A 25,592-nucleotide genomic window follows, 5' to 3' on the forward strand; every position below is an offset into this window, starting at 1 on the left:
AGGAGTTTTTAGGGTTTTCTAGGATTTTTCTAGGCTTTTTTAGGGTTATTCTAGGGTTTTCTAGAGTTTTCTAGGTTTTTTCTAGGGTTTTCTAAGGTTATCTAGGGTTTTCTAAGGTTTTTTAGGATTTTCTAGGGTTATATAGGGTTTTTCTAGGATTTTTCTAGTATTATCTCGCGTTTTCTAGGATTTTCTTGGGTTTTCTAGGATCTTCTAGGATTTTCTAGGAATTTTAGGTTTTTCTAGGGTTATCTAGGGTTTTCTAGAGTTTTTTAGGATTTTTCTAGGATTTTCTAGGGTTTCTAAGATTTTCTAGGATTGTCTAGGTTTTTCTAGGGTTTTCTACGATTTTCTAGGGTTTTTAGTTTTTTAGAGTATTTTTTATGGTTTTTAGGGGTTTTTTAGGATTTTTCTAGGGTTTTCTAAATATTTCTAGGGTTTTCTAGGATTTTTCTATTGTTTTCTAGGGTTTTTCTAGAGTTTTCTGGGGTTTTTCTAAGGTTTTCTAGGGTTATCAAGGGTTTTCTAGGATTTTGTAGGGTTTTCTAGGATTTTTCTAGGATTTTGTATAACTTTTTAGGATTATCTAGGGTTTTCTAGACTTTTTAGGGTTTTTCTTAGATTTTCTTGGGTTTTTTAGGGTTTGTTAGGATACTTCGGTTTTTTAGGGGTTTCTAGAGTTTTCTAGGGTTTTCCTGGATTTTTTAGGATTTTCCAGGATTTTTTAGAGTTTTCTAGTGTTAATTTTAGTATATTAAAGGCAAAATTTCCAAGGCGTAGAGCGAAGAAAATGGTCAAACAATCAACTTAATTGAAGGAACTTAAAACCGAAACGCAGCAACCTCAATTCAAGGAGTTTGAAATCTAAGGTACAGCAAAATCAAATAACAAATTTCTTGATCAGCATAAAGTTTTCACTATTTATTTTCATTAAAACTCTACCTGTGTGTTTGTGGCAGTGGAGCATCAAATCAGTGCAATTAGGGTGGTTCGTGATGTTGACATCGAGCGATTGTTGATGGAACTTCGTTTGGTTCGATCGTGTTTCAGTGAGGAACAGCTCTGGAAGCCAATGCTGCAGGTCTTCGAAGAAACCTTAACGAATCTCTCAATTGTGAAAGATGAAGGGAATGAGAAATTCGATTTGAAATGGAAAGAGAGAGGGAGCAGAGTGTCCACGACCTGTGGTGGTGTAGGAAGAGATTTGCATGCTTCTCTATTCCAGAGGCTTTCGATTGCTTTTCCTTCGGAATATCCTTCTTCGATTCCTCAGTTTGGTGGTTTTGAATACTCTAGCAATACTGGTAGTGTTTTGTTTTCTCTTTCGATTTAACTCATTTCATATCTGAATTAAAGTTTCTTAAATTGAATTAAAAAAATGGAAATGTGTGTTACGAAACATACTATTGTTCTATGCCCCTTAAAATGTTTGACTTCCTTCAATTTTGAACGATTTTACTATCGATATTATAGTTCTTATACATTTTGGCATAGATTGTAATTTATACCTGTTAGTTTACTTCTTTGTTGATAGGGAGAACATGATTTCTTGGTGATGAGAATCTTCATTTTAAGGACTTTGTATGTTCTCTATCTTCTCTGTGCACTTTGATTAATTGTATTTTGTAACATCCTTAGCTGGCTTGTTTGGGTCATTTATGCAAGACTTGATGCGACATAAAATTGGGGTAGCTGTGTAGGAGCAGCATTAATATAGCACTTCCATTCTTATTTCCATCATGTGCTGAAGCATCCATGAATTGATTTGAATGAGAAATGTTGCTATTCATTTAGGATCGTTTCATGTACAGATGGAAGAGAACTTACCTCTATTACTAGTTTCTTTGCATACGCTGCTAAATATATTATGACTAACTTAATCAGGTTGCAAATAACAACTAATTAGTGATTGCAATGTATTGTGATAATATGAATTGATTGAATATTTGTTACATAGGTTTTTGAGGAGCCGTGTGAAGCTCAGACTCTCACAAGTCAAGAAGGTCTTCAAACTCCTAATGTCTGTATTTTCTCCTTTTATTTTTTACCATCTGTTTTTTATGGATGACTTTATGAACTCTAGTATTCATTGCTGAGGCTATTTTTTAAACAGCTGTGATTGATTTGGCTTTGTTACCTTTTGCAGGTGAGTAGTCAGCGCTTGTCTGTTGGGATGACACCCAAGACCTTTAGGCTGCCGAAACCTGGCGAGACGCTTCTCTGTCCATGGATCACATTTTGGTGTTTACAAGGAAAATAATATGGAAGCTATATATGGTATAAAGCAAATGTTCTAATTGAAACTATTGCTATATCTTGTTCATTTTTCTAGGGTTTTCTAGGGTTATCCAAGGTTTTCCAGAGTTTTTTAGTGTTTTCTAGAGTTATCTAGGATTTTCTAGGGTTATCTAAGGTTTTCAAGGGCTTTTTAGGGTTTTCTTAGGTTTTTTCTAGGGTTTTATAGGTTTTTCTTGAATTTTCTAGCGTATTTAGGGTTTTCTAGCATTTTTATGGTTTTTAGGGTTTTTTAATATTTTTCTAGGATTTTCTAGATTTTTCTAGGGCTTTCTATTATTTTCTAGGTTTTTCTAGTGTTTTTCTAGAATTTTCAAGGATTTTCTAGGGTTTTTCTAAGATTTTCTAGGGTTTTCTAGGAATTTTAGGGGTTTTTAGGGTTTTCTAAGATTTTTAGGTTTTTTAAGGTTTTCTAGGGTAATCTAAGGTTTTCTAGGGTTTTTAGGGGTTTTTAGGGTTTTCTAAATTTTTCTAGGGTTTTCTAGGGTTACCTAGAATTTTCTAGAGTTTTTTAGGATTTTTCAGGGTTATCTGGATTTTCTATGATTTTTTAGGATTTTCTAGGATTTTTATAGGGTTTTCTAGGGTTATCTAAGGTTTTCTAAAATTTTCTAACGTTATCTAGGATTTTCTAGGGTCTTTCTAGGGTTTTCTTTGGTTTTCTAGGGTTACCTAGGGTTTTCTAGGTTTTTTCTAGGATTTTCTAGAGTTTTAAAGATTTTTTATGGTTTTTAGGATTTTTAGGGTTTTTCTAGGGGTTTCTAGAATTCTCATAGATTTTTTAGGGTTTTTAGGGTTTTTAGGATTCTTAGGGTTTTTAGGGTTTTGTAAAGTTTTTCTAGGAGTTTTTAGGGTTTTCTAGGATTTTTCTAGGCTTTTTTAGGGTTATTCTAGGATTTTCTAGAGTTTTCTAGGTTTTTTCTAGGGTTTTCTAAGGTTATCTAGGGTTTTCTAAGGTTTTTTAGGATTTTCTAGGGTTATATAGGGTTTTTCTAGGATTTTTCTAGTATTATCTCGCGTTTTCTAGGATTTTCTTGGGTTTTCTAGGATCTTCTAGGATTTTCTAGGAATTTTAGGTTTTTCTAGGGTTATCTAGGGTTTTCTAGAGTTTTTTAGGATTTTTCTAGGATTTTCTAGGGTTTCTAAGATTTTCTAGGATTGTCTAGGTTTTTCTAGGGTTTTCTACGATTTTCTAGGGTTTTTAGTTTTTTAGAGTATTTTTTATGGTTTTTAGGGGTTTTTTAGGATTTTTCTAGGGTTTTCTAAATATTTCTAGGGTTTTCTAGGATTTTTCTATTGTTTTCTAGGGTTTTTCTAGAGTTTTCTGGGGTTTTTCTAAGGTTTTCTAGGGTTATCAAGGGTTTTCTAGGATTTTGTAGGGTTTTCTAGGATTTTTCTAGGATTTTGTATAACTTTTTAGGATTATCTAGGGTTTTCTAGACTTTTTAGGGTTTTTCTTAGATTTTCTTGGGTTTTTTAGGGTTTGTTAGGATACTTCGGTTTTTTAGGGGTTTCTAGAGTTTTCTAGGGTTTTCCTGGATTTTTTAGGATTTTCCAGGATTTTTTAGAGTTTTCTAGTGTTAATTTTAGTATATTAAAGGCAAAATTTCCAAGGCGTAGAGCGAAGAAAATGGTCAAACAATCAACTTAATTGAAGGAACTTAAAACCGAAACGCAGCAACCTCAATTCAAGGAGTTTGAAATCGAAGGTACAGCAAAATCAAATAACAAATTTCTTGATCAGCATAAAGTTTTCACTATTTATTTTCATTAAAACTCTACCTGTGTGTTTGTGGCAGTGGAGCATCAAATCAGTGCAATTAGGGTGGTTCGTGATGTTGACATCGAGCGATTGTTGATGGAACTTCGTTTGGTTCGATCGTGTTTCAGTGAGGAACAGCTCTGGAAGCCAATGCTGCAGGTCTTCGAAGAAACCTTAACGAATCTCTCAATTGTGAAAGATGAAGGGAATGAGAAATTCGATTTGAAATGGAAAGAGAGAGGGAGCAGAGTGTCCACGACCTGTGGTGGTGTAGGAAGAGATTTGCATGCTTCTCTATTCCAGAGGCTTTCGATTGCTTTTCCTTCGGAATATCCTTCTTCGATTCCTCAGTTTGGTGGTTTTGAATACTCTAGCAATACTGGTAGTGTTTTGTTTTCTCTTTCGATTTAACTCATTTCATATCTGAATTAAAGTTTCTTAAATTGAATTAAAAAAATGGAAATGTGTGTTACGAAACATACTATTGTTCTATGCCCCTTAAAATGTTTGACTTCCTTCAATTTTGAACGATTTTACTATCGATATTATAGTTCTTATACATTTTGGCATAGATTGTAATTTATACCTGTTAGTTTACTTCTTTGTTGATAGGGAGAACATGATTTCTTGGTGATGAGAATCTTCATTTTAAGGACTTTGTATGTTCTCTATCTTCTCTGTGCACTTTGATTAATTGTATTTTGTAACATCCTTAGCTGGCTTGTTTGGGTCATTTATGCAAGACTTGATGCGACATAAAATTGGGGTAGCTGTGTAGGAGCAGCATTAATATAGCACTTCCATTCTTATTTCCATCATGTGCTGAAGCATCCATGAATTGATTTGAATGAGAAATGTTGCTATTCATTTAGGATCGTTTCATGTACAGATGGAAGAGAACTTACCTCTATTACTAGTTTCTTTGCATACGCTGCTAAATATATTATGACTAACTTAATCAGGTTGCAAATAACAACTAATTAGTGATTGCAATGTATTGTGATAATATGAATTGATTGAATATTTGTTACATAGGTTTTTGAGGAGCCGTGTGAAGCTCAGACTCTCACAAGTCAAGAAGGTCTTCAAACTCCTAATGTCTGTATTTTCTCCTTTTATTTTTTACCATCTGTTTTTTATGGATGACTTTATGAACTCTAGTATTCATTGCTGAGGCTATTTTTTAAACAGCTGTGATTGATTTGGCTTTGTTACCTTTTGCAGGTGAGTAGTCAGCGCTTGTCTGTTGGGATGACACCCAAGACCTTTAGGCTGCCGAAACCTGGCGAGACGCTTCTCTGTCCATGGATCACGTTTTGGTGTTTACAAGGAAAATAATATGGAAGCTATATATGGTATAAAGCAAATGTTCTAATTGAAACTATTGCTATATCTTGTTCATTTTTCTAGGGTTTTCTAGGGTTATCCAAGGTTTTCCAGAGTTTTTTAGTGTTTTCTAGAGTTATCTAGGATTTTCTAGGGTTATCTAAGGTTTTCAAGGGCTTTTTAGGGTTTTCTTAGGTTTTTTCTAGGGTTTTATAGGTTTTTCTTGAATTTTCTAGCGTATTTAGGGTTTTCTAGCATTTTTATGGTTTTTAGGGTTTTTTAATATTTTTCTAGGATTTTCTAGATTTTTCTAGGGCTTTCTATTATTTTCTAGGTTTTTCTAGTGTTTTTCTAGAATTTTCAAGGATTTTCTAGGGTTTTTCTAAGATTTTCTAGGGTTTTCTAGGAATTTTAGGGGTTTTTAGGGTTTTCTAAGATTTTTAGGTTTTTTAAGATTTTCTAGGGTAATCTAAAGTTTTCTAGGGTTTTTAGGGGTTTTTAGGGTTTTCTAAATTTTTCTAGGGTTTTCTAGGGTTACCTAGAATTTTCTAGAGTTTTTTAGGATTTTTCAGGGTTATCTGGATTTTCTATGATTTTTTAGGATTTTCTAGGATTTTTATAGGGTTTTCTAGGGTTATCTAAGGTTTTCTAAAATTTTCTAACGTTATCTAGGATTTTCTAGGGTCTTTCTAGGGTTTTCTTTGGTTTTCTAGGGTTACCTAGGGTTTTCTAGGTTTTTTCTAGGATTTTCTAGAGTTTTAAAGATTTTTTATGGTTTTTAGGATTTTTAGGGTTTTTCTAGGGGTTTCTAGAATTCTCATAGATTTTTTAGGGTTTTTAGGGTTTTTAGGATTCTTAGGGTTTTTAGGGTTTTGTAAAGTTTTTCTAGGAGTTTTTAGGGTTTTCTAGGATTTTTCTAGGCTTTTTTAGGGTTATTCTAGGATTTTCTAGAGTTTTCTAGGTTTTTTCTAGGGTTTTCTAAGGTTATCTAGGGTTTTCTAAGGTTTTTTAGGATTTTCTAGGGTTATATAGGGTTTTTCTAGGATTTTTCTAGTATTATCTCGCGTTTTCTAGGATTTTCTTGGGTTTTCTAGGATCTTCTAGGATTTTCTAGGAATTTTAGGTTTTTCTAGGGTTATCTAGGGTTTTCTAGAGTTTTTTAGGATTTTTCTAGGATTTTCTAGGGTTTCTAAGATTTTCTAGGATTGTCTAGGTTTTTCTAGGGTTTTCTACGATTTTCTAGGGTTTTTAGTTTTTTAGAGTATTTTTTATGGTTTTTAGGGGTTTTTTAGGATTTTTCTAGGGTTTTCTAAATATTTATAGGGTTTTCTAGGATTTTTCTATTGTTTTCTAGGGTTTTTCTAGAGTTTTCTGGGGTTTTTCTAAGGTTTTCTAGGGTTATCAAGGGTTTTCTAGGATTTTGTAGGGTTTTCTAGGATTTTTCTAGGATTTTGTATAACTTTTTAGGATTATCTAGGGTTTTCTAGACTTTTTAGGGTTTTTCTTAGATTTTCTTGGGTTTTTTAGGGTTTGTTAGGATACTTCGGTTTTTTAGGGGTTTCTAGAGTTTTCTAGGGTTTTCCTGGATTTTTTAGGATTTTCCAGGATTTTTTAGAGTTTTCTAGTGTTAATTTTAGTATATTAAAGGCAAAATTTCCAAGGCGTAGAGCGAAGAAAATGGTCAAACAATCAACTTAATTGAAGGAACTTAAAACCGAAACGCAGCAACCTCAATTCAAGGAGTTTGAAATCTAAGGTACAGCAAAATCAAATAACAAATTTCTTGATCAGCATAAAGTTTTCACTATTTATTTTCATTAAAACTCTACCTGTGTGTTTGTGGCAGTGGAGCATCAAATCAGTGCAATTAGGGTGGTTCGTGATGTTGACATCGAGCGATTGTTGATGGAACTTCGTTTGGTTCGATCGTGTTTCAGTGAGGAACAGCTCTGGAAGCCAATGCTGCAGGTCTTCGAAGAAACCTTAACGAATCTCTCAATTGTGAAAGATGAAGGGAATGAGAAATTCGATTTGAAATGGAAAGAGAGAGGGAGCAGAGTGTCCACGACCTGTGGTGGTGTAGGAAGAGATTTGCATGCTTCTCTATTCCAGAGGCTTTCGATTGCTTTTCCTTCGGAATATCCTTCTTCGATTCCTCAGTTTGGTGGTTTTGAATACTCTAGCAATACTGGTAGTGTTTTGTTTTCTCTTTCGATTTAACTCATTTCATATCTGAATTAAAGTTTCTTAAATTGAATTAAAAAAATGGAAATGTGTGTTACGAAACATACTATTGTTCTATGCCCCTTAAAATGTTTGACTTCCTTCAATTTTGAATGATTTTACTATCGATATTATAGTTCTTATACATTTTGGCATAGATTGTAATTTATACCTGTTAGTTTACTTCTTTGTTGATAGGGAGAACATGATTTCTTGGTGATGAGAATCTTCATTTTAAGGACTTTGTATGTTCTCTATCTTCTCTGTGCACTTTGATTAATTGTATTTTGTAACATCCTTAGCTGGCTTGTTTGGGTCATTTATGCAAGACTTGATGCGACATAAAATTGGGGTAGCTGTGTAGGAGCAGCATTAATATAGCACTTCCATTCTTATTTCCATCATGTGCTGAAGCATCCATGAATTGATTTGAATGAGAAATGTTGCTATTCATTTAGGATCGTTTCATGTACAGATGGAAGAGAACTTACCTCTATTACTAGTTTCTTTGCATACGCTGCTAAATATATTATGACTAACTTAATCAGGTTGCAAATAACAACTAATTAGTGATTGCAATGTATTGTGATAATATGAATTGATTGAATATTTGTTACATAGGTTTTTGAGGAGCCGTGTGAAGCTCAGACTCTCACAAGTCAAGAAGGTCTTCAAACTCCTAATGTCTGTATTTTCTCCTTTTATTTTTTACCATCTGTTTTTTATGGATGACTTTATGAACTCTAGTATTCATTGCTGAGGCTATTTTTTAAACAGCTGTGATTGATTTGGCTTTGTTACCTTTTGCAGGTGAGTAGTCAGCGCTTGTCTGTTGGGATGACACCCAAGACCTTTAGGCTGCCGAAACCTGGCGAGACGCTTCTCTGTCCATGGATCACGTTTTGGTGTTTACAAGGAAAATAATATGGAAGCTATATATGGTATAAAGCAAATGTTCTAATTGAAACTATTGCTATATCTTGTTCATTTTTCTAGGGTTTTCTAGGGTTATCCAAGGTTTTCCAGAGTTTTTTAGTGTTTTCTAGAGTTATCTAGGATTTTCTAGGGTTATCTAAGGTTTTCAAGGGCTTTTTAGGGTTTTCTTAGGTTTTTTCTAGGGTTTTATAGGTTTTTCTTGAATTTTCTAGCGTATTTAGGGTTTTCTAGCATTTTTATGGTTTTTAGGGTTTTTTAATATTTTTCTAGGATTTTCTAGATTTTTCTAGGGCTTTCTATTATTTTCTAGGTTTTTCTAGTGTTTTTCTAGAATTTTCAAGGATTTTCTAGGGTTTTTCTAAGATTTTCTAGGGTTTTCTAGGAATTTTAGGGGTTTTTAGGGTTTTCTAAGATTTTTAGGTTTTTTAAGGTTTTCTAGGGTAATCTAAGGTTTTCTAGGGTTTTTAGGGGTTTTTAGGGTTTTCTAAATTTTTCTAGGGTTTTCTAGGGTTACCTAGAATTTTCTAGAGTTTTTTAGGATTTTTCAGGGTTATCTGGATTTTCTATGATTTTTTAGGATTTTCTAGGATTTTTATAGGGTTTTCTAGGGTTATCTAAGGTTTTCTAAAATTTTCTAACGTTATCTAGGATTTTCTAGGGTCTTTCTAGGGTTTTCTTTGGTTTTCTAGGGTTACCTAGGGTTTTCTAGGTTTTTTCTAGGATTTTCTAGAGTTTTAAAGATTTTTTATGGTTTTTAGGATTTTTAGGGTTTTTCTAGGGGTTTCTAGAATTCTCATAGATTTTTTAGGGTTTTTAGGGTTTTTAGGATTCTTAGGGTTTTTAGGGTTTTGTAAAGTTTTTCTAGGAGTTTTTAGGGTTTTCTAGGATTTTTCTAGGCTTTTTTAGGGTTATTCTAGGGTTTTCTAGAGTTTTCTAGGTTTTTTCTAGGGTTTTCTAAGGTTATCTAGGGTTTTCTAAGGTTTTTTAGGATTTTCTAGGGTTATATAGGGTTTTTCTAGGATTTTTCTAGTATTATCTCGCGTTTTCTAGGATTTTCTTGGGTTTTCTAGGATCTTCTAGGATTTTCTAGGAATTTTAGGTTTTTCTAGGGTTATCTAGGGTTTTCTAGAGTTTTTTAGGATTTTTCTAGGATTTTCTAGGGTTTCTAAGATTTTCTAGGATTGTCTAGGTTTTTCTAGGGTTTTCTACGATTTTCTAGGGTTTTTAGTTTTTTAGAGTATTTTTTATGGTTTTTAGGGGTTTTTTAGGATTTTTCTAGGGTTTTCTAAATATTTCTAGGGTTTTCTAGGATTTTTCTATTGTTTTCTAGGGTTTTTCTAGAGTTTTCTAGGGTTTTTCTAAGGTTTTCTAGGGTTATCAAGGGTTTTCTAGGATTTTGTAGGGTTTTCTAGGATTTTTCTAGGATTTTGTATAACTTTTTAGGATTATCTAGGGTTTTCTAGACTTTTTAGGGTTTTTCTTAGATTTTCTTGGGTTTTTTAGGGTTTGTTAGGATACTTCGGTTTTTTAGGGGTTTCTAGAGTTTTCTAGGGTTTTCCTGGATTTTTTAGGATTTTCCAGGATTTTTTAGAGTTTTCTAGTGTTAATTTTAGTATATTAAAGGCAAAATTTCCAAGGCGTAGAGCGAAGAAAATGGTCAAACAATCAACTTAATTGAAGGAACTTAAAACCGAAACGCAGCAACCTCAATTCAAGGAGTTTGAAATCTAAGGTACAGCAAAATCAAATAACAAATTTCTTGATCAGCATAAAGTTTTCACTATTTATTTTCATTAAAACTCTACCTGTGTGTTTGTGGCAGTGGAGCATCAAATCAGTGCAATTAGGGTGGTTCGTGATGTTGACATCGAGCGATTATTGATGGAACTTCGTTTGGTTCGATCGTGTTTCAGTGAGGAACAGCTCTGGAAGCCAATGCTGCAGGTCTTCGAAGAAACCTTAACGAATCTCTCAATTGTGAAAGATGAAGGGAATGAGAAATTCGATTTGAAATGGAAAGAGAGAGGGAGCAGAGTGTCCACGACCTGTGGTGGTGTAGGAAGAGATTTGCATGCTTCTCTATTCCAGAGGCTTTCGATTGCTTTTCCTTCGGAATATCCTTCTTCGATTCCTCAGTTTGGTGGTTTTGAATACTCTAGCAATACTGGTAGTGTTTTGTTTTCTCTTTCGATTTAACTCATTTCATATCTGAATTAAAGTTTCTTAAATTGAATTAAAAAAATGGAAATGTGTGTTACGAAACATACTATTGTTCTATGCCCCTTAAAATGTTTGACTTCCTTCAATTTTGAACGATTTTACTATCGATATTATAGTTCTTATACATTTTGGCATAGATTGTAATTTATACCTGTTAGTTTACTTCTTTGTTGATAGGGAGAACATGATTTCTTGGTGATGAGAATCTTCATTTTAAGGACTTTGTATGTTCTCTATCTTCTCTGTGCACTTTGATTAATTGTATTTTGTAACATCCTTAGCTGGCTTGTTTGGGTCATTTATGCAGGACTTGATGCGACATAAAATTGGGGTAGCTGTGTAGGAGCAGCATTAATATAGCACTTCCATTCTTATTTCCATCATGTGCTGAAGCATCCATGAATTGATTTGAATGAGAAATGTTGCTATTCATTTAGGATCGTTTCATGTACAGATGGAAGAGAACTTACCTCTATTACTAGTTTCTTTGCATACGCTGCTAAATATATTATGACTAACTTAATCAGGTTGCAAATAACAACTAATTAGTGATTGCAATGTATTGTGATAATATGAATTGATTGAATATTTGTTACATAGGTTTTTGAGGAGCCGTGTGAAGCTCAGACTCTCACAAGTCAAGAAGGTCTTCAAACTCCTAATGTCTGTATTTTCTCCTTTTATTTTTTACCATCTGTTTTTTATGGATGACTTTATGAACTCTAGTATTCATTGCTGAGGCTATTTTTTAAACAGCTGTGATTGATTTGGCTTTGTTACCTTTTGCAGGTGAGTAGTCAGCGCTTGTCTGTTGGGATGACACCCAAGACCTTTAGGCTGCCGAAACCTGGCGAGACGCTTCTCTGTCCATGGATCACGTTTTGGTGTTTACAAGGAAAATAATATGGAAGCTATATATGGTATAAAGCAAATGTTCTAATTGAAACTATTGCTATATCTTGTTCATTTTTCTAGGGTTTTCTAGGGTTATCCAAGGTTTTCCAGAGTTTTTTAGTGTTTTCTAGAGTTATCTAGGATTTTCTAGGGTTATCTAAGGTTTTCAAGGGCTTTTTAGGGTTTTCTTAGGTTTTTTCTAGGGTTTTATAGGTTTTTCTTGAATTTTCTAGCGTATTTAGGGTTTTCTAGCATTTTTATGGTTTTTAGGGTTTTTTAATATTTTTCTAGGATTTTCTAGATTTTTCTAGGGCTTTCTATTATTTTCTAGGTTTTTCTAGTGTTTTTCTAGAATTTTCAAGGATTTTCTAGGGTTTTTCTAAGATTTTCTAGGGTTTTCTAGGAATTTTAGGGGTTTTTAGGGTTTTCTAAGATTTTTAGGTTTTTTAAGGTTTTCTAGGGTAATCTAAGGTTTTCTAGGGTTTTTAGGGGTTTTTAGGGTTTTCTAAATTTTTCTAGGGTTTTCTAGGGTTACCTAGAATTTTCTAGAGTTTTTTAGGATTTTTCAGGGTTATCTGGATTTTCTATGATTTTTTAGGATTTTCTAGGATTTTTATAGGGTTTTCTAGGGTTATCTAAGGTTTTCTAAAATTTTCTAACGTTATCTAGGATTTTCTAGGGTCTTTCTAGGGTTTTCTTTGGTTTTCTAGGGTTACCTAGGGTTTTCTAGGTTTTTTCTAGGATTTTCTAGAGTTTTAAAGATTTTTTATGGTTTTTAGGATTTTTAGGGTTTTTCTAGGGGTTTCTAGAATTCTCATAGATTTTTTAGGGTTTTTAGGGTTTTTAGGATTCTTAGGGTTTTTAGGGTTTTGTAAAGTTTTTCTAGGAGTTTTTAGGGTTTTCTAGGATTTTTCTAGGCTTTTTTAGGGTTATTCTAGGGTTTTCTAGAGTTTTCTAGGTTTTTTCTAGGGTTTTCTAAGGTTATCTAGGGTTTTCTAAGGTTTTTTAGGATTTTCTAGGGTTATATAGGGTTTTTCTAGGATTTTTCTAGTATTATCTCGCGTTTTCTAGGATTTTCTTGGGTTTTCTAGGATCTTCTAGGATTTTCTAGGAATTTTAGGTTTTTCTAGGGTTATCTAGGGTTTTCTAGAGTTTTTTAGGATTTTTCTAGGATTTTCTAGGGTTTCTAAGATTTTCTAGGATTGTCTAGGTTTTTCTAGGGTTTTCTACGATTTTCTAGGGTTTTTAGTTTTTTAGAGTATTTTTTATGGTTTTTAGGGGTTTTTTAGGATTTTTCTAGGGTTTTCTAAATATTTATAGGGTTTTCTAGGATTTTTCTATTGTTTTCTAGGGTTTTTCTAGAGTTTTCTGGGGTTTTTCTAAGGTTTTCTAGGGTTATCAAGGGTTTTCTAGGATTTTGTAGGGTTTTCTAGGATTTTTCTAGGATTTTGTATAACTTTTTAGGATTATCTAGGGTTTTCTAGACTTTTTAGGGTTTTTCTTAGATTTTCTTGGGTTTTTTAGGGTTTGTTAGGATACTTCGGTTTTTTAGGGGTTTCTAGAGTTTTCTAGGGTTTTCCTGGATTTTTTAGGATTTTCCAGGATTTTTTAGAGTTTTCTAGTGTTAATTTTAGTATATTAAAGGCAAAATTTCCAAGGCGTAGAGCGAAGAAAATGGTCAAACAATCAACTTAATTGAAGGAACTTAAAACCGAAACGCAGCAACCTCAATTCAAGGAGTTTGAAATCGAAGGTACAGCAAAATCAAATAACAAATTTCTTGATCAGCATAAAGTTTTCACTATTTATTTTCATTAAAACTCTACCTGTGTGTTTGTGGCAGTGGAGCATCAAATCAGTGCAATTAGGGTGGTTCGTGATGTTGACATCGAGCGATTGTTGATGGAACTTCGTTTGGTTCGATCGTGTTTCAGTGAGGAACAGCTCTGGAAGCCAATGCTGCAGGTCTTCGAAGAAACCTTAACGAATCTCTCAATTGTGAAAGATGAAGGGAATGAGAAATTCGATTTGAAATGGAAAGAGAGAGGGAGCAGAGTGTCCACGACCTGTGGTGGTGTAGGAAGAGATTTGCATGCTTCTCTATTCCAGAGGCTTTCGATTGCTTTTCCTTCGGAATATCCTTCTTCGATTCCTCAGTTTGGTGGTTTTGAATACTCTAACAATACTGGTAGTGTTTTGTTTTCTCTTTCGATTTAACTCAATTCATATCTGAATTAAAGTTTCTTAAATTGAATTAAAAAAATGGAAATGTGTGTTACGAAACATACTATTGTTCTATGCCCCTTAAAATGTTTGACTTCCTTCAATTTTGAACGATTTTACTATAGATATTATAGTTCTTATACATTTTGGCATAGATTGTAATTTATACCTGTTAGTTTATTTCTTTGTTGATAGGGAGAACATGATTTCTTGGTGATGAGAATCTTCATTTTAAGGACTTTGTATGTTCTCTATCTTCTCTGTGCACTTTGATTAATTGTATTTTGTAACATCCTTAGATGGCTTGTTTGGGTCATTTATGCAGGACTTGATGCGACATAAAATTGGGGTAGCTGTGTAGGAGCAGCATTAATATAGCACTTCCATTCTTATTTCCATCATGTGCTGAAGCATCCATGAATTGATTTGAATGAGAAATGTTGCTATTCATTTAGGATCGTTTCATGTACAGATGGAAGAGAACTTACCTCTATTACTAGTTTCTTTGCATACGCTGCTAAATATATTATGACTAACTTAATCAGGTTGCAAATAACAACTAATTAGTGATTGCAATGCATTGTGATAATATGAATTGATTGAATATTTGTTACATAGGTTTTTGAGGAGCCATGTGAAGCTCAAACTCTCACAAGTCAAGAAGGTCTTTAGACTCCTAATGTCTGTATTTTCTCCTTTTATTTTTTACCATCTGTTTTTTATGGATGACTTTATGAACTCTAGTATTCATTGCTGAGGCTATTTTTTAAACAGCTGTGATTGATTTGGCTTTGTTACCTTTTGCAGGTGAGTAGTCAGCGCTTGTCTGTTGGGATGACACCCAAGACCTTTAGGCTGCCGAAACCTGGCGAGACGCTTCTCTGTCCATGGATCACGTTTTGGTGTTTACAAGGAAAATAACATGGAAGCTATATATGGTATAAAGCAAATGTTCTAATTGAAACTATTGCTATATCTTGTTCATTTTTCTAGGATTTTCTAGAGTTATCCAAGGTTTTCCAGAGTTTTTTAGGGTTTTCTTTGGTTATCTAAGGTTTTCTAGGGCTTTTTAGGGTTTTCTTTGATTTTTTCTAGGGTTTTATAGGTTTTTCTTGGGTTTTCTAGCGTATTTAGGGTTTTCTAGCATTTTTATGATTTTTAGGGTTTTTTAAGATTTTTCTAGGATTTTCTAGATTTTTCTAGGGCTTGCTATTGTTTTCTAGGTTTTTCTAGTGTTTTTCTAGGATTTTCAAGGATTTTCTAGGGTTTTTCTAAGATTTTCTAGGGTTTCTAGGAATTTTAGGGGTTTTTAGGGTTTTCTAGGATTTTTAGGATTTTTTAAGGTTTTCTAATGTGATCTAAGGTTTTCTAGGGTTTTTAGGATTTTCTAAATTTTTTTAGGGTTTTCTAGGGTTACCTAGAATTTTCTAGGGTTTTTTAGGATTTTTTAGGGTTATCTGAGTTTTCTAGGATTTTTTAGGATTTTCCAGGATTTTCTAGGGTTATCTAAGGTTTTCTAGAATTTTTTTAGGTTATCTAGGATTTTCTAGGGTCTTTCTAGGGTTTTCTTTGGTTTTCTAGGTTTATCTAGGATTTTCTAGGGTTTTTAAGATTTTTTATGGTTTTTAGGGTTTTTAGGATTTTTCTAGGAGTTTCTAGAATTCTCATGGATTTTTTAGGGTTTTTAGGATTCTTAGGGTTTTTAGGGTTTTGTAAAGTTTTTCTAGGAGTTTTTAGGGTTTTCTAGGATTTTTCTAGGATTTTTTAGGGTTATTCTAGGGTTTTCTAGAGTTTTCTAGGTTTTTTCTTGGGTTTTCTAAGGTTATCTAGGGTTCTCTAAGATTTTTTAGGATTTTCTAGGGTTATCTAGGGTTTTTCTAGGATTTTTCTAGTATTATCTAGGGTTTTCGAGGATTTTCTTGGGTTTTCTAGCTAGGATCTTCTAGGATTCTCTAGGACTTTTAGGTTTTTCTAGGGTTATCTAGGGTTTTCTAGAGTTTTTTAGGATTTTTCTATGATTTTCTAGGGTTTTTAAGGTTTTCTAGGATTGTCTAGGTTTTTCTAGGGTTTTCTACGATTTTCTAGGGTTTTTAGTTTTTTAGGGTGTTTTTTATGGTTTTTAGGATTTTTTTAGGATTTTTCTAGGGTTTTCTAGATATTTCTAGGGTTTTCTAGGATTTTTCTATTGTTTTCTAGGGTTTTTCTAGAATTTTCTGGGGTTTTTCTAAAATTTTCTAGGGTTATCAAGGGTTTTCTAGGGTTTTCTATGAATTTGTAGAATTTTTTAGGGTTTTTCTTAGATTTTCTCGGGTTTTTAGGGTTTGTTAGGATACTTCGGTTTTTTTAGGGTTTTGTAGAGTTTTCTAGGATTTTCCTGGATTTTTTAGGATTTTCCAAGATTTTTTAGAGTTTTCTAGTGTTAATTTTAGTATATTAAAGGCAAAATTTCCAAGGCATAGAGCGAAGAAAATGGTCAAACAATCAACTCAATTGAAGGAACTTAAAACCGAAACGCAACAACCTCAATTCAAGGAGCTTGAAATCGAAGGTATAGCAAAATCAAATAACAAATTTCTTGATCAGCATAAAGTTTTCACTATTTATTTTCATTAAAACTCTATCTGTGTGTTTGTGGCAGTGGAGCGTCAAATCAGTGCAATTAGGGTGGTTCGTGATGTTGACATCGAGCGATTGTTGATGGAACTTCGTTTGGTTCGGTCGTGTTTCAGTGAGGAACAGCTCCGGAAGCCAATGCTGCAGGTCTTCGAACAAATCTTACCGAATCTCTCAATTGTGAAAGATGAAGGGAATGGGAAATTCGATGTGAAGTGGAAAGAGAGAGGGAGCAAAATGTCCACGACCTGTGGTGGTGTAGGAAGAGATTTGCACGCTTCTCTGTTCCAGAGGCTTTCGATTGCTTTTCCTTCGGAATGTCCTTCATCGGTTCCTCAGTTTGGTGGTTTTGAATACTCTAGCAATACTGGTAATGTTTAGTTTTCTCTTTCAATTTAACTCATTTCATATCTGAATTAAAGTTTCTTAAATTGAATTAAAAAATGGAAATGTGTGACAACAGATATTATAAATGATTTTACTATTGTTCTATGCCCCTTAAATTGTTTGACTTCCTTCAATTTTAAATGATTTTACTACAGATATTATAGTTCTTATACATTTTGGCATATATTATAGTTTATACTTGTTAGTTTACTTCTTTGTTGACACATGATTTCTTGGTGATGAAAATCTTTATTTTAAGGACTTTGTATGTTCTCTATCTTCTCTGTGCACTTTAATTAATTGTATTTTGTAACATCCTTAGCTGGCTTGTTTGGGTCACTTACGCAGGACTTGGTGCGACATAAAATTGGGGTAGCTGTGTAGGAGCGGCATTAATATAGCACTTCCATTCTCATTTCCATCATGTGCTGAAGCATCCATGAATTGATTTGAATGAGAAATGTTGTTATTCATTTAGGATCGTTTCATGTACAGATGGAAGAGAACTTACCTCTATTACTTGTTTCTTTACATACGTTGCTAAATCTATTATGACTAACTTAATCAGCTTGCAAATAACAACTAATTAGTAATTTTAACGTATTGTGATAATATGAATTGATTGAATATTTGTTACATAGGTTTTTGAGGAGCCATGTGAAGCTCAGACTCTCACAAGTCAAGAAGGTCTTCATACTCCCAATGTCTGTATTTTCTCCTTTTATTTTTTACCTTCTGTTTTTTATGGATGACTTTATGAACTCTACTATTCATTTTTGAGGCTATTTTTTAAACAGCTGTGATTGATTTGGCTTTGTTACCTTTTGCAGGTGAGTAGTCAGCACTTGTCTGTTGGGATGACACCCAAGACCTTTAGGCTACCGAAACCTGGTGAGATACTTCTCTGTCCATGGATCACCTCTTGGTGTTTACAAGGAAAATAACATGGAAGCTATATATGGTATAAAGCAAATGTTCTAATTGAAACTATTGCTATATCTTGTTCATTTTTCTAGGTTTTTCTAGGGTTATCTAAGATTTTCCAGAGTTTTTTTAGGATTTTCTAGAATTTTCTACGGTTATCTTGGATTTTCTAGGATTATCTAAGGTTTTTATAGGGCTTTTTAGGAATTTCTTGGGTTTTCTAGGATTTTCTAGGTTTTTCTAAGATTTTCTAGGTTTTTCTTGGGTTTTCTAGCGTATTTAGGGTTTTCTAGCATTTTTATGGTTTTTAGGGTTTTTTTAAGATTTTTCTAGGATTTTCTAGATGTTTCTAGGGTTTTCTAGTATTTTCTACGATTTTTAGGGGGATTTTTAGGGTTTTCTAGGATTTTTAGGGTTTTCTAGGATTTTTAGGATTTTTTAGGGTTTTCTAGGGTGATCTAAGGTTTTCTAGGGTTTTTAGGAGTTTCTAGGATTTTCTAGTTTTTTTAGGGTTTTCTATGTTACCCAGAATTTTCTAGGGTTGTTTATGATTTTTCAGGGTTATCTAGGGTTTTCTAGGATTTTTTAGGGTTTTCTAGGTTTTTCTAGGGTTTTTTAGGGTTTTCTAAGGTTTTCTAAAATTTTCTAAGGTTATCTAGGATTTTCTAGGATTTTACTAGAATTTTCTTTGGTTTTCTAGGGTTATCTGGTGTTTTCTAGGTTTTTCTAGGATTTTCTAGGATTTTTAGGATTTTTTATGATTTTTAGGATTTTTAAGGTTTTCTAGGGTTTTCTAGAATTTCTTGGATTTTTTAGGGGTTTCTAGGATTTCTAGATTTTTCTAGGGTTATCTAGGGTTTTTAGGATTTTTAGGGTTTTAAGGATTTTCTAGAGTTTTTCTAGGAGTTTTTAGGGTTTTTTAGGATTTTTCTAGGATTTTTAGGGTGATTTTAGGGTTTTCTAGAGTTTTCTAGGGTTTTTCTAGGATTTTCTAAGGTTATCTAGGGTTTTGTAGGGTTTTCTAGGGTTTTTTAGGATCTTCTAGGGTTATCTAGTGTTTTTCTAGTGTTATCTAGGATTTTTTGGAATTTTCTAGGGTTTTCAAGGATCTTCTAGAATTTTCTAGAATTTTTAAGTTTTTCTAGGGTTATCTAGAGTTTTCTAGGGTTTTTTAGGATTTTTCTAGGGTTTTCTAGGGTTTCTAAGGTTTTCTATGATTTTTTGGATTTTTCTAGGGTTTTCTACGATTTTCTAGGGTTTTTAGTTTTTTTTAGATTTTTTTATGGTTTTTAGGGTTTTTTAGGATTTTTCTAGGGTTTTCTAGATTTTTCGAAGGTTTAGGATTTTTCTATTGTTTTCTTGGATTTTCTAGGATTTTTTTTAAAGTTTTCTAGGGTTATCTAGGGTTTTTTAGGATTTTGTAGGGTTTTCTAAGATTCTTCTAGGATTTTCTAGATTTTTATAAGATTATCTAGGGTTTTCTAGAGTTTTTAGGGTTTTTCTTGGATTTTCTAGAGTTTTTTAGGGTTTGTTAGGATACTTCGGTTTTTTTAGAATTTTCTAGGGTTTTTTAGGATTTTTTAGGGTATTCTAGGGTTCTTTAGTGTTTTTTAGAATTCTCTAGGATTTTCTAGGTTTTTTCTAGGTTTTTCTAGTGTTATCTAGAGTTTTCTAGGATTTTCTAGGGTTTTCTAAGTTTTTTAGGATTTTTCTAGGATTTTTTAGTGTTTACTAGGTTTTTTCTAGGGCTTTAGGGTTTTCTAAGGTTTTTTTTTATGGTTTTTAAGATTTTCAGAATTTTTTAGATTTTTTAGGATTTTTCTATTGTTTTCCAGGGTTTTTCTAGGGGTTTCTAGTGTTCTCTAGTGTTTTTCTAAAGTTTTCTAGGTTTTTTTTTTGTATTTTCTAGGGTTTTCCAGGATATTTTAAGGTTTTCTAAGATTTTTTTAGGATTTTTTAGGATTTTTCTAGGATTTTTCACCAAGTGAGAGGTCCTTGTTTTAATACCCATCTATAACATATTTTTATAACATATACATATATAAGATGTAAATTAGTCACACTCAATCTCTCATCCTCTAATTTATCATATTTTGACATAGTTTATTGTTAAAGTATTCAAACTATTTTAAATTATTCCAATTTAGCCACTTAAATTTTATTGTTTAAATTTTAAATATTTGATTTTTAATCATATTTTTAATTTTATCTTTAAATATAAAAAAATATTGTTAAACTAATGAACTATTAACAAAAATGAAAAATCTAAAGATTTCAAATTAATACATGAGTGGCAAACCCCCCAAAAAATACCCCAACGACTATGACATCCCATTTTCTCTTTGCTTACCCAACAATATCCACTACTTTCAAATCCCCAATCTTCTTCTTCCACAGCCCCTCAGTCTCCCGCTCTGTCATAGACCATAACGGCAGCCATTTCTTTCTTCAGCATCCCTCCGATCTCTTCATTGTACATTGTTGCTGTTGCTGTTGAGGCTGCAACCTTTGAGCTTGATGCCGATCTGCTCTCTACTATGTACTCTCTCTCCAACCTTTTACTTTCTCTACGCACACCGCCGTTGTTCTATCCACTAGCAGCCTCGGCTGCCGCCTGCAAACTCTGCTGCCAGCACTGCAACAAATGTCTCCTTCCTTCAGAAAATTAGGTATGCGTTCTCTTTCTTCATCTTCTATTTGTTGTCATTTCTCATTTTGGAACCTAAATTTGTGTCTCTTATTTTATTTTATCTAAATATTTGTTTTTTTTCTCTTCCTCTATGAATTGAATTTATTTATTTTTAAACTATGGTATTTTGTATGATTGTTTTGTGTCATTTTCTGGAATGATAGAACTTTGGCACTAGAATTTGCTTAATGGAATGGACATTGATAGCGTGTTTCTTCTTCTATTTTTTTGTGCATCTCTTGATTTTTGATTAATTGATTATTGAATATTGACGAGTTGATCAGTTAAGAATATGGATTAGTTGTATTTTTAAATTTCTTTGTTCATCTATCTTTTTTATTAGGTTAGTTCTGGGTTGTCTTTTTATAAGATAAAAATACAGTGTAATTAAACTTTATTCAATTCAGTGAGAGCTTTTTAATATTTGTGATGTGTTCTTTCAAAATAGAGCCTTAATTTGCTTGTGTATGATTAAACCTTGTTGCTTTATAAAAGAATGAACTAGTTAACATTTTGGGGCCTTAATCTGCTTGTCATTTGAATTTAATTAAAGACAAATGGAAGAATGAAGGCCTTAGTTTGCTTCGGTTTGCCTTACCATTTAGGTTCACTAATCCATCTTCATTAAATACAATGTAATAAGTGTCTTGCATATGATTGTTTGCAATTCTCAATTTATCTTTTATTCATGTAATGAGACTCCTTTATGGCTATGCAATTGATGACTGCTTGTTAAACTAACCATATTCTTGTCTTTTATTATTGTCTATGTTAATTTGTTAATTGAAATATATCAGATCACACAGAATATTATTATTCATTGAAAAAGTTGAGAAGTTGAAGAAACACAATCTCTGGGATAACTTTTGTCCCATTTTAGATTAAAAAAAATAATAGTTTACAATCAAAAGGTGTTAAGGAAGAAAATGGGTTAAGCAAAAAAAGAGAAAGAAATAAGTAAGAAAGAAAAGTTGAGATATGCATTGATATAAAGGGCATCTAAAAACATATTGTGATGACTAAAAGATATTTCTATATATGTATCATGTTGCTAAATGCTACAAAGGGAATGGACATATAACCTAAGATGGAGGGAAAATAATGAAGGATGTTGTGAGGAAATATTGAGTGATTGCTTTGGGAGATGACAAAAAGCTATCCATCTGCTGTAATTTTTGGTCTATTAAGTAATAATGTAGATTAAAATGACGATAGGTGAAAACTTTTAATGAATGTTGGAGACCTGTACATGGATGTTGCAAATTATATTATTTAGGATATTTGTGTTTTTATTTGTGGTCTATTGTAGACATAGTTATCAAACTCGGCTTGACTCCGGTCACCTGGCCGGGCCGAGCCACTCGTTGAACCGATTGTGCAACAAACCCGGTCGAATCCCGGTTCGACTCGACGGGTTTTTGTGAAACCCGGTAACCCGACCAGTTAATTTAACCCAGTCTGGCATCATTTCATAACCCCCTCCTCCCCTTTCCCTTTCGATGAAACCATATGCCCAAATGCCAAATCTGATACTCTTGACTCTGAGAGTCTGAGTAGAACCCCCCAACCCAGCTAGTCTCTGTGCTCTCTCCATCTCTAGCTCGGTAGTCAGAACTCAGTACTCAATAGTCCCTCTCTCGTCTCTCCCCTCACCTCGACAGTCGTCACTCTCAATCTCTCACGGCCTCACCTCGTCGCTCTCTCAGTCTCTCACCTCGTCCACTCACCTTGGTCGTCGTCACGATCCCATACCCATGCGCTCGCTTCGCTGGCGGCAGAAGCAAATGGAACCGCATCTGGTCCCTTGGGTGGTGGTAGTGGTCATCTTCTTGCTTCTCACGGTCTCTGCCTCACACCTGGTCTCAATCTCTCCCTTCCCTACGCTCTTCATCGCCGGTAACAGAGGCAACAGATCCTGGTGGGCTGGTCTTCGTTGTCGTCTTCTTGCTTTGAGCCTTGCCGTCAGATTCCTTCGTGCAAACCGATTTGGTGAGTTCCCCCTGTTCTTTCTGTTTCAATTTTGTTGCTGCATTACTGCACTTTGATTTTGTTGCCAAAATAATTTGTTGCTAAAAGTTGAACGTGATGCTAAAATTTGTTACTGATTATCATGAACCTTGAATTTGTTAGTGAGTTTTCCCTGTTTTTTCTGTTTCAATTTTCTTGTTTTTTTTGTTGCTATCTTAAAGTTATCATAGTTATCATAGCTGAATTTATTGCTAGAACTCTAGAAGTAGAATTTGTTGTCAGCTGTAAGTTGAATTTGATGCTGAACCTATCATAAATGTGGTTGTTGCTGGAAGTAGAATTTGTTACTGGATAACTGAAGTAGAATTAGTGGCACTGCTTACAGGCTTACAGGGTTTTTCACTTCTTCGGTTCTTGCTTTTATGCTCTGTTTAGTGATTTACTGATTTCTGAATGTGGATTGAAATTAAATGGTTGATTTTGTGTTGTTAAAATAGATTTGTTACTCTGCTGCTGCTCTTTTTAATTTTTGAGGAAGTGGTGAAGTGGAGAAGAAGGAATAACAGTGGTCGTCGTCTGGTGGCCGTCCTGCTCGCCGTCGTCTACTCGCTGTCGCACTCAACTGCTCAGATCGAAGGTCGATGCACATTGCTATTGCTTGTTCTTCTTTTTTTATGCTCTGTTCAGAAGTGAGAACGAAGTGTTTAGGGTTTTACTACTGTTAACACTATTGTTGAATGATTAACTCTGTTGCTACTGCTGTGCTGTACTCTGTTTGGTTTTTTTTCTATGCTGTATTGAAATAATTATACTGAAACTTTGATAATTCTTTGTTAATTATGTTAAAATTTTGATCAATCTGCTGTCTGCTGAAAATGTTACTAATCTTTGTTAAAATTATGGTGAGGTGTGAGCTTTTATTTGTTCAATGTAATCACTTTGTTAAAATGATACTAAAGCATGAGCTTTTATATGAATGATTGAGTCTTCTCTATTGTATTAAACTGAATTTATTTATTAAATTTTTTAGTTAAATTTTGCCAAGTTGTATCTTGTTTTGAATTGATTAAAATGAATGATGGAATTTTTATTGTTGTTAAATCTTGTTTCCATTGAAAAAAAGAAACTAAAAGGAGTAGAAAGCTTCCACAAACTATAGAATATTAAGTTAATTCCCACAAAAAAACATAAGCAAATGTCATGAGTTATGCAAAAATAGCATAAACAACTTACATGAATTCCATGTATTGAAGTTTATTAATGATCATGTTTCACAACAATAGTATAAGCAAATGTCAATGCTTCTACAAATTATTAACTGTTAATATCTATTTTTGTACAATTGTTCTCTCTGTTTTAGATGTTGAGTATTGCTAATTTTCAAAATGTTAGTGCTCAACCTCTGCATATTTGGTCTATGTTCACTTATCTTTTCAATCATTTGGTTGCCAAAGAAATGAAGAATCAAGGAGTTTTAATTTTTATTTGTTTTTTTATTGAGCTTCAAGTCAATAAAATTATTGAATGTGACCTCTATGATGTATTGCACATAAGATGAGGAAAATGTTGATCAAGCTCCAAATTTGTCCTATGAAGATATATATGTCGATTTTAAGATCACTTGGACTTGATTATCGATTATGTTATCTTTTGCTTGCTCTTGTTTATTTAAATAGAGAAATTATTTTGTACTAGAAACTAGTTTATTATCTCTTTTTACATTATTAGTTGTCTAAAAATTAACATTTGATTATTATTAATATGTTTGTAAAGACTTGCATTTTAAGTTTTAGTATGTAATTTTAATTTCATTTATATAATTTTATATTTTTTAAATTATGACCGGGTCAACCGGGTGAATCAGTAACTCACTGGTTGAACCAGTGACCCGGTGAACCGGTCATATGACCGGGTGGATTGCCGGTTCGGTTCTGATAACTATGATTGGAGATTGTAGCCCTTTTTTCTTACTATATTATTTTTAGTATATTAAAGGCAAAATTTCCAAGGCGTATAGCGAAGAAAATGGTCAAACAATCAACTCAATTGAAGGAACTTAAAACCCAAACGCAGCAACCTCAATTCAAGGAGCTTGAAATTGAAGGTACAGCAAGATCAAATAACAAATTTCTTGATCAGCATAAAGTTTTCACTATTTGTTTTCATTAAAACTCTACCTGTGTGTTTGTGGCAGTGGAGCGTCAAATCAGTGCAATTAGGGTGGTTTGTGATGTTGACATCGAGTGATTGTTGATGGAACTTCGTTTGGTTCGGTCGTGATTCAGTGAGGAACAGCTCCGGAAGCCAATGCTGCAGGTCTTCAAAGAAACCTTACCGAATCTCTCAATTGTGAAAGATGAAGGGAATGGGAAATTCGATGTGAAGTGGAAAGAGAGAGGGAGCAAAATGTCCACGACCTGTGGTGGTGTAGGAAGAGATTTGCATGCTTCTCTGTTCTAAAGGCTTTCGATTGCTTTTCCTTCGGAATGTCCTTCTTCGGTTCCTCAGTTTGGTGGTTTTGAATACTCTAACAATACTGGTAATGTTTAGTTTTCTCTTTTGATTTAACTCATTTCATATCTGAATTAAAGTTTCTTAAATTGAATTAAAAAATGGAAATGTGTGACACGAAACATACTATTGTTCTATGCCCCTTAAATTGTTTGACTTCCTTCAATTTTGAACGATTTTACTATAGATATTATAGTTCTTATACATTTTGGCATAGATTGTAGTTGATACCTATTAGTTTACTTCTTTGTTGGCATGGAGAACAGGATTTCTTGGTGATGAAAATCTTCATTTTAAGGACTTTGTATGTTCTCTATCTTCTCTGTGCACTTTGATTAATTGTATTTTGTAACATCCTAGCTGGCTTGTTTGGGTCACTTACGCAGGACTTGATGCGACATAAAATTGGGGTAGCTGTGTAAGAACAGCATTAATATAGCACTTCCATTCTCATTTCCATCATGTGCTGAAGCATCCATGAATTGATTTGAATGAGAAATGTTGCTATTCATTTAGGATCGTTTCATGTTGTTGGAAGAGAACTTACCTCTATTACTAGTTTCTTTGCATATGCTGCTAAATCTATTATGACTAACTTAAACAGCTTGCAAATAACAACTA

At 33.3% G+C, this 25,592-nt stretch overlaps 1 protein-coding gene and 4 long non-coding RNA genes across 5 annotated transcripts; all 5 read left to right on the forward strand.

Moving 5' to 3' along the window:
* The first annotated feature begins 1,732 nt into the window (after nt 1–1,732).
* LOC140184633 (uncharacterized) lies at nt 1,733–4,436 on the forward strand. Its single transcript, XR_011881733.1, has 3 exons — nt 1,733–2,020; nt 2,147–4,004; nt 4,095–4,436. It is a non-coding gene; the product is annotated as an uncharacterized lncRNA (long non-coding RNA).
* Nucleotides 4,437–4,847: 411 nt separating this feature from the next.
* Nucleotides 4,848–7,571, forward strand: LOC140184634 (uncharacterized). Its single transcript, XR_011881734.1, has 3 exons — nt 4,848–5,155; nt 5,282–7,139; nt 7,230–7,571. It is a non-coding gene; the product is annotated as an uncharacterized lncRNA (long non-coding RNA).
* Nucleotides 7,572–7,982: 411 nt separating this feature from the next.
* Nucleotides 7,983–10,706, forward strand: LOC140184635 (uncharacterized). The gene is made up of 3 exons (XR_011881735.1): nt 7,983–8,290; nt 8,417–10,274; nt 10,365–10,706. It is a non-coding gene; the product is annotated as an uncharacterized lncRNA (long non-coding RNA).
* Nucleotides 10,707–10,865: 159 nt separating this feature from the next.
* On the forward strand, nt 10,866–13,959 carry LOC140184775 (uncharacterized). The gene is made up of 3 exons (XR_011882466.1): nt 10,866–11,425; nt 11,552–13,409; nt 13,500–13,959. It is a non-coding gene; the product is annotated as an uncharacterized lncRNA (long non-coding RNA).
* A 733-nt stretch (nt 13,960–14,692) lies between these two features.
* On the forward strand, nt 14,693–24,994 carry LOC140184776 (uncharacterized). The gene is made up of 8 exons (XM_072237945.1): nt 14,693–16,427; nt 16,518–16,862; nt 17,521–17,583; nt 17,710–17,770; nt 20,256–20,472; nt 22,958–23,097; nt 24,456–24,564; nt 24,655–24,994. Exons 1-3 carry the CDS (start codon nt 16,349–16,351, stop codon nt 17,526–17,528), a joined length of 432 nt encoding a protein of 143 aa, XP_072094046.1. The 5' UTR covers nt 14,693–16,348; the 3' UTR covers nt 17,529–17,583; nt 17,710–17,770; nt 20,256–20,472; nt 22,958–23,097; nt 24,456–24,564; nt 24,655–24,994.
* Nucleotides 24,995–25,592: the final 598 nt, after the last annotated feature.

This window comes from Arachis hypogaea, chromosome 5 (assembly GCF_003086295.3).
Source record: "Arachis hypogaea cultivar Tifrunner chromosome 5, arahy.Tifrunner.gnm2.J5K5, whole genome shotgun sequence".
Taxonomy (NCBI): domain Eukaryota; kingdom Viridiplantae; phylum Streptophyta; class Magnoliopsida; order Fabales; family Fabaceae; genus Arachis; species Arachis hypogaea.